The sequence below is a fragment of the Callorhinus ursinus genome, unplaced genomic scaffold (genome assembly GCF_003265705.2).
Source record: "Callorhinus ursinus isolate GAN/ISIS: 27379988/994484 unplaced genomic scaffold, GSC_fseal_2.0 scaffold11, whole genome shotgun sequence".
NCBI lineage: Eukaryota > Metazoa > Chordata > Mammalia > Carnivora > Otariidae > Callorhinus > Callorhinus ursinus.
Genome location: NW_027397073.1, coordinates 47,057,322 through 47,063,678, shown reverse-complemented (window position 1 = coordinate 47,063,678; position 6,357 = coordinate 47,057,322). Strand labels below are relative to the sequence as shown.

General features: G+C 42.9%; 1 protein-coding gene across 1 annotated transcript in view; it reads left to right on the top strand.

Moving 5' to 3' along the window:
* The window catches only part of LAMA3 (laminin subunit alpha 3), a 263,227-nt gene that overhangs the window by 118,523 nt on the left and 138,347 nt on the right, over positions 1–6,357 (top strand). The window contains exons 13-15 of the mRNA XM_073897993.1: positions 1,113–1,222; positions 1,451–1,556; positions 2,271–2,370. Coding sequence (XP_073754094.1) covers positions 1,113–1,222; positions 1,451–1,556; positions 2,271–2,370 — 316 coding nt within the window. The remainder of the gene's footprint in view (positions 1–1,112; positions 1,223–1,450; positions 1,557–2,270; positions 2,371–6,357) is intronic.

The following is a 6,357-nucleotide window of genomic DNA, read 5'->3' as shown; positions in this document are numbered from 1 at the left end:
GACCCCGCGCAGAGTCTCCAAACCCAGCAGATCCCTGCAGTGCGTTCCCGCACCGCTCCTCCCCGGGAAGGAAGGGGAGTCTTCCCGGATCTGCTGCTTGTTGGGTCCCTGCTGGGGGAGCCGTGCCCCGACTGGGCCGCAGATCACAGTTTATGGCAACCCCGAGCTGAGAGCCCGCGACTCTGCTCCGTCTCTGCAGCCGGCTTCCCCGCTCCGATCCCTGGGAGCTCTGGTGCACTCAGGCACCCCCGGTCTCTCTGTGACCCCGAGGGTCCTGAGACCACACTGTCCCGGGAGGATTCCACCCCCCGCTTAGCCACTGCAGCGACGTCCCTCCACGGAGCCAACTTCTAAAAGGTCCGATTTTGTGCTCCGCGGCTCTAGCACTTGCCAGAAGCGGCCGGCGGAGGCCCCTCCCCCGCCGTCTATCCTCCCGAATATCGCCTCGGATTCACTTCTCCGCACATCCTACCTTCCAGAAAGTGGTCACTTTTCTGTTCAGAGAGTGTTGCTACTCTCTTCTTCGGTCTCCTGTTGAGTTCGTAGGTGTTCAGAATGGTTTGATCCCTATTCAGCTGAATTCCTGAGACCAGACGAAATCTAGGTCTCCTACTCCTCCGCCATCTTGCTCCGCCTCCCCCTCTTTTTTTTTTTAATAAAGATTTTATCTATTTATTTGAGAGAGAGAAAGTGTGAGTGCACAAGCAGGGGGGAGGGGCAGAGGCAGAGGGAGAAGCAGACTCCCCGCTGAGCAGGGAGCCCCACTGGGGCGTGGGGCTCGATCCCAGGACCCCTGGATCATGACCTGAGCCTAAGGCAGACACTTAACCAAATAAGCACCCCAGGGACCCCTAGAGTATGTTTTCATGTAAGCATATCAGTAATGACCTTGACATTAGAATCATTTAAAAATCCCATGATTTTGCAGCCTTTGTCTTAGAGCGGTCATCAACTAGCCATTACTCCTTGTAGGTGGATGGTATTGATCTGGTGGTTCTGCTGACCCCAAAAAGCAGTTCCATTTTAGGCTTCAGTGGAGCCAACGGGAATTCTGCTGAGGTGTGCCTGACAGTGACCCCACATGTCACGTAGCTGCTGTGTCATGTTTTCAGAGCCAAGGGCTGTCCTCTGGGCGGCCTTGGTCCAAGAACGCTCTCTTCTCTTCACAGAATGCCAGTGCCACGTGGCAGGAACAGTGAGCGGAATCGGAGAGTGTGGGCAGGTAACGCAGCCCATCGTCTGTAAACCAGGGCAACGTTAGAGCAGTGGATGGTGGGGTGTCTGTGGGAGGGGATTAGTGCCTGTGTGATTGTACGGGGGGGTGCTAATCTCTCTGGACGTTTTCAGATCCTTGCTAACTGCTCATGTTACACAGTGAGTCACTTTTAAATCTTGAAGATGAGCAAATTGTGCGATCTTACCAAATTGTGTCATTTGGCTTATTCTGCAGCGAGATGGTGACTGTCACTGCAAGTCCCATGTCAGTGGCGATTCCTGTGATACGTGTGAAGATGGATATTTTGCTTTGGAAAAGAGCAATTACTTTGGGTGTCAAGGTAAATAGTTCCAGTGGCTCCCAAGGAAAGCCAGTGTTGATGGGCAAAGACTGCTGGGATAATCTCTCGTCTCAGTTTTTTCTTCCTGCAGTCTTTCTGATGGGATGGGGCTAAAAAATTCTGTTCCAGGGAATTTGGCCAAATACTCAGTCGAGAAGAGTAGTAAATTGCAGTTGGGGCTGCTTCTATTTCTCTTCTCCCAGCACGTTGTTGGTTTAATTAGAGAAAACGTCATTGGGACGGAGGGGGAGGCGTCTGTTAATTTCATAGATAGCATCAAGATTTGGTCATTTGGAAGATGTATTTTGTATTATCTGAACAGCTTGCACCCAATTTTAGAGGTAATACTGTGTTAAATACACCTGCAGGCGTGTGGCCCCACAAGGCTTCTGTTGGATCTCTCCCACAGACTCTCAGTAGCAGAGTTGGTTACAAGAGCACTGTGTTGCTACATCGTGTTTAGCTCCCGGGCTCCTGGCCCCTGACGCTGGACAGCAGTGTTGGGGCTGACGTCCAGGCGTACCCCCAGCTTACAAGTGGGCTTTGGGGGGCACCTCCCATCTCCCTACATGTTTCTAACATCCGCGGGCTATGAGATGTGGCAGGGCTAAGAAGCAGCCCTGTCCTTACTGATTTCTGCTTCTCAGAGAAGGAGGGAAAGCTTTAGCGTGGAGATGCTGTGATGGGTCACTGCTACTGTTCCTTGACCTGCAGGGTGTCAGTGTGACATCGGTGGAGCCGTCACCCCCCTGTGCGGCGGGCCCTCGGGAACATGCTATTGCCAAGAGCATGTCGTGGGGAAGGCGTGCCAACAGTGAGTCTCTGGGAGGTCTCCTCCCGTACTGATGTGGTGGGAGATTCTCGGAGAGTCCTGTCTGTGCCGACAGTCCCGGTGAGGAGACAGGCCGTCCTAAGGAGAGAAGGCAGATGAAGCCGTACTGTTATTTGAAATCTGGATGCTTGTCAGGGGCCCCAATTAAAGCAGGAGGTAAGGTTGCCCTAAAGACATCCACTTTGGAGGTCACAGAGCCGCCTCACTGGAAGGTTCCCACAGGTACAAAAAGCCAGGTGGACAGGACAAGAGCTGGGTGCTTGAGGTGGGTTCCCATGGCTGAACCTCCATGTCAAAGTTGCAGCTCGGGGGGACCCAGCAAATGGGCAGGTTCCTGGGCCCAGGATTTGCAGGTCCAGCTTCTCCCTTGGGACCCATGATGGAAGGCTTGGAGAGGATGCGTGCATTACACTGGGTGTGGTGGGAGGGAAGGGGAAGAAAACTCTAGAAGCGGGACGAAGTCCCTCCTCTTATGCAGAAGCTAATTAAAATGAACTATAGGAACAAGGGAGCGAGTGGAGACCGAGCTCCCAGAGGGGCTGTTACGGGTACAGCAGCATCCTGTCTCCGTGTCCTGTCATATTTAACAATTTCTAGATTTAAAAAAAAATTTAATTCCAGTATAATTAACATACAATGTTATATGAGTTTCAGATGTAAAGTATAGTGATTGAACAATTTTATACATTACTCTGCTCATCATGATAAGTGTACTCTTAATCTCCTTCACCTGTTTTACCCATCCCCCCCACCCATCTCCTCTCTGGTCACCACCAGTTTCTCCTCTGTAGTTAAGTCTGTTGTTTTTGTTTTAATTTGTCTCTTTTTCCTTTATTTATTTGTTTTGTTTCTTAAATTCCACATATGTGTAACATCATATGGTATTTGTCTTTTTCTGACTGACTTATTTCACTTAGTGTTATATCTTATTCTCTAGATCTATCTACGTTGTTGCAAATGGCAAGATTTCATTCTTTTTTATGCCTGAATAATATTGCTATATTTATACACACACAACGCATCTTCTTTATCTATTTTTCTATTGAGGTACACTTGGGCTGCTTCCATAATTTGGCTATTTTAAGTAATGCTGCTATAAACATAGGGGTGCATGTGTCTTTTCAAGTTAACGTTTTCCTATTTTTTGGATAAATATCCAGAAGTGGAATTACTGGATTATATGGTAGTTCTATTTTTAATTTTTCGAGGAACCTCCATACTGTTTTCCACATTGGCTGCTCCAGTTTACATTCCCACCAACAGTGCATAAGGGTTCTCCTTTCTCCACATACTTGCCAACACCTGTTGTTTCTTGTGTTGTTGATTTTAGCCATTCTGACAGGTATGAGTCTTATTGTGGTTTTGATTTGCATTTTCCTGATGATGAGTGATGTTGAGCATCTTTTCATGTGTCTGTTGGCTGTCTGCAGGTCTTCTTTGGAGAAATGCCTCTTCATGTCTTCTTCCTATTTTTAAGTTGGATTATGTATTTTTTGGTGTTGAGTTGTATAAGTTATTTATAAATTTTGGATACTATCCATTGATCAGATATGTCATTTTCAAATATCTTCTCCCATTCCACAGGTTGTATTTTAGTTTTGTTGATTGCTTCCTCTGCTGTGCAGAAGCTTTTTATTTTGATGTAGTCCTAGTAGTTTATTTTTGCTTTTGTTTCCCCTGCCTCAGGAGACATAACTAGACAAATTGCTATGGCCGATGTCAGAGAAATTACTGTCTTGTGCTCTCTTCAAGGATTTTTATGGTTTCAGGTCTCACATTTAGGTCCTTAATCCATTTTGAGTTTATTCTTGTATATGGTGTAAGAAAGTGGTCCAGTTTCATTCTTTTGCATGTAGGTGTCCAGTTTTCCCAACACCATTTGTCAGAGACTGTTTTTTTTTCCCATTGCATATTCTTGACTCCTTTGTTGAAGATTAATTGGCCATATAATTGTGGTTTTATTTCTAGTTCTCTATTATGTTCTATTGAACTATGTGTCTATTTTTGGGCAGGTACCACAGTGTTTTTGATTACTACAGCTTTGTAGTGTATGTTGAAATCTGGGATTGTGATACCTCCAGCTTTGTTCTTTTTCAAGATTGTTTTGGCAATTTGGGGTCTTTTGTGGTTCCCTACACATTTTAGGATTATTTGTTTTAGTTTTGTGAAAGATGCTGTTGGTATTTTGATAGGGATTGCATTAAATGTGTAGATTGCTTTGGGTAATATGGACATTTTAACAATAATTTGTTTTTTCTATCCATGGACATGGAATGTCTTTCCATTTCTTTGTATCCTCTTCAATTTCTTTCATTAATGTTTTATAGTTTTCAGAGCACAGGTCTTTATCTCTTTGGTTAAGGTTATTCCTACATACTTTATTATTTTTGGTATAATTGTAAATGGGACTGTTTTCTTAATTTCTATTTCTGCTACTTTATTATTAGTGTACAGAAATGCAATGCAACTTTACTGAATTCATTCATTTATTAGTTCCAGTAGTTTTTTGGTGGAATTTTTAGGAGTTTCTATGTATAGTATCATGTCATCTGCAAATAATGAAAGTTTTTACCTCTTCCTTACCAATTTGGATGACTTTTAGTCCATTTTTGTTGTCTGATTGTTGTGGCTAGGACTTCCAGTACTATGTTGAATAAAAGTGGTGAGAGTGCACATCGTTGTCTTGTTCCCAATCTTAGGGGGAAAGCTTTTTTACCCATTGAATGATGTTTGCTGTGGGTTTTTTCTTTTATATATAAGGCCTTATTATGTTGAGGTATATTCCCTGTAAACCTACTCTGTTAAAGGTTTTTATCATGAATGGATGTTGTACTTTGTCAAATGCTTTTTTCTGGACCTATTGAAATGATCATATGGTTTTTATCCTTTCTCTTATTGATGTGATATATCACATTGATTGATTTGCAAATATTGAACCACCTTTGCATCCCAGGAATAAATCCCACTTGATTGTGCTGAGTGGCTATTTTAATGCATTGTTGGATTCTGTTTGCTAATATTTTATTGAGGATTTTTGCATCTATGTTCATCAGAGATATTGGCCTGCAGTTTGTGTGTGTGTGTGTGTGTGTGTGTGTGTGTGTGTCTAGTTTCTTTACCTGGTTTTGGCATCAGGGTAATGCTGGCTTCATAGAATGAATTTGGAAGCTTTCCTTCCTCTTCTGTTTTTTGGAATAGTTTGAGAAGAATGGGTATTAACTCTTCTTTAAATGTTTGGTAGAATTCATCTGTGAATCCATCTGGTCCTGGGCTTTTGTTTGTTGGGAGTTTATTTTGATTACTGATTCAATTTCATGGCTGGTAATTGGTCTGTTCAAATTTTCTATTTCTTCCTGATTCTGTTTTAAGAGGTTATATATTTCTAGGAATTTATCCACTTCTTCTAGGTTGCCCAATTTGTTGGCATAAAATTTTTCACAATCCTTTGTATTTCAGTGGTGTTGGTTGGTTTTTCTCCTCTTTTATTTCTGATTTTGTTTGACTTCTCTCTCTTTCTTCGATGATTCTGGTTAAGGTTTATCAGTTTCATTGATCTTTTCACAGAACCAGCTCCTGGTTTCATTGATCTGTTCTATTGTTTTTTTGTTTCTATTTCATTTATTTCTGCTCCGGTCTTTAGTAGTTCCTTCCTTTTGCTGGGTTTGGATTTTGTTTTTTCTTCTTTTTCTAGCTTCTTTAGGTGTAATGTTAGGTTGTTTATTTGAGATTTTTCTTGCTTCCTGAGGTAGGCCTGTGTTGCTATAAACTTCCCTCTTAGAACAACTTTTGCTGCATCCCAAAGATTTTGGGCCTTTTGTGTTTTCATTTTCCTTTGTCTCCATGTAATATTTTATTTCTTCTTTGATTTCTTGAGTGACCCATTCATTGTTTAGTAGCATGTTATTTAACCTCCATGTATTTGTGTTCTTTCCAGATTTTTTCTTGTGGTTGATTTCTAGTTTCATAGTG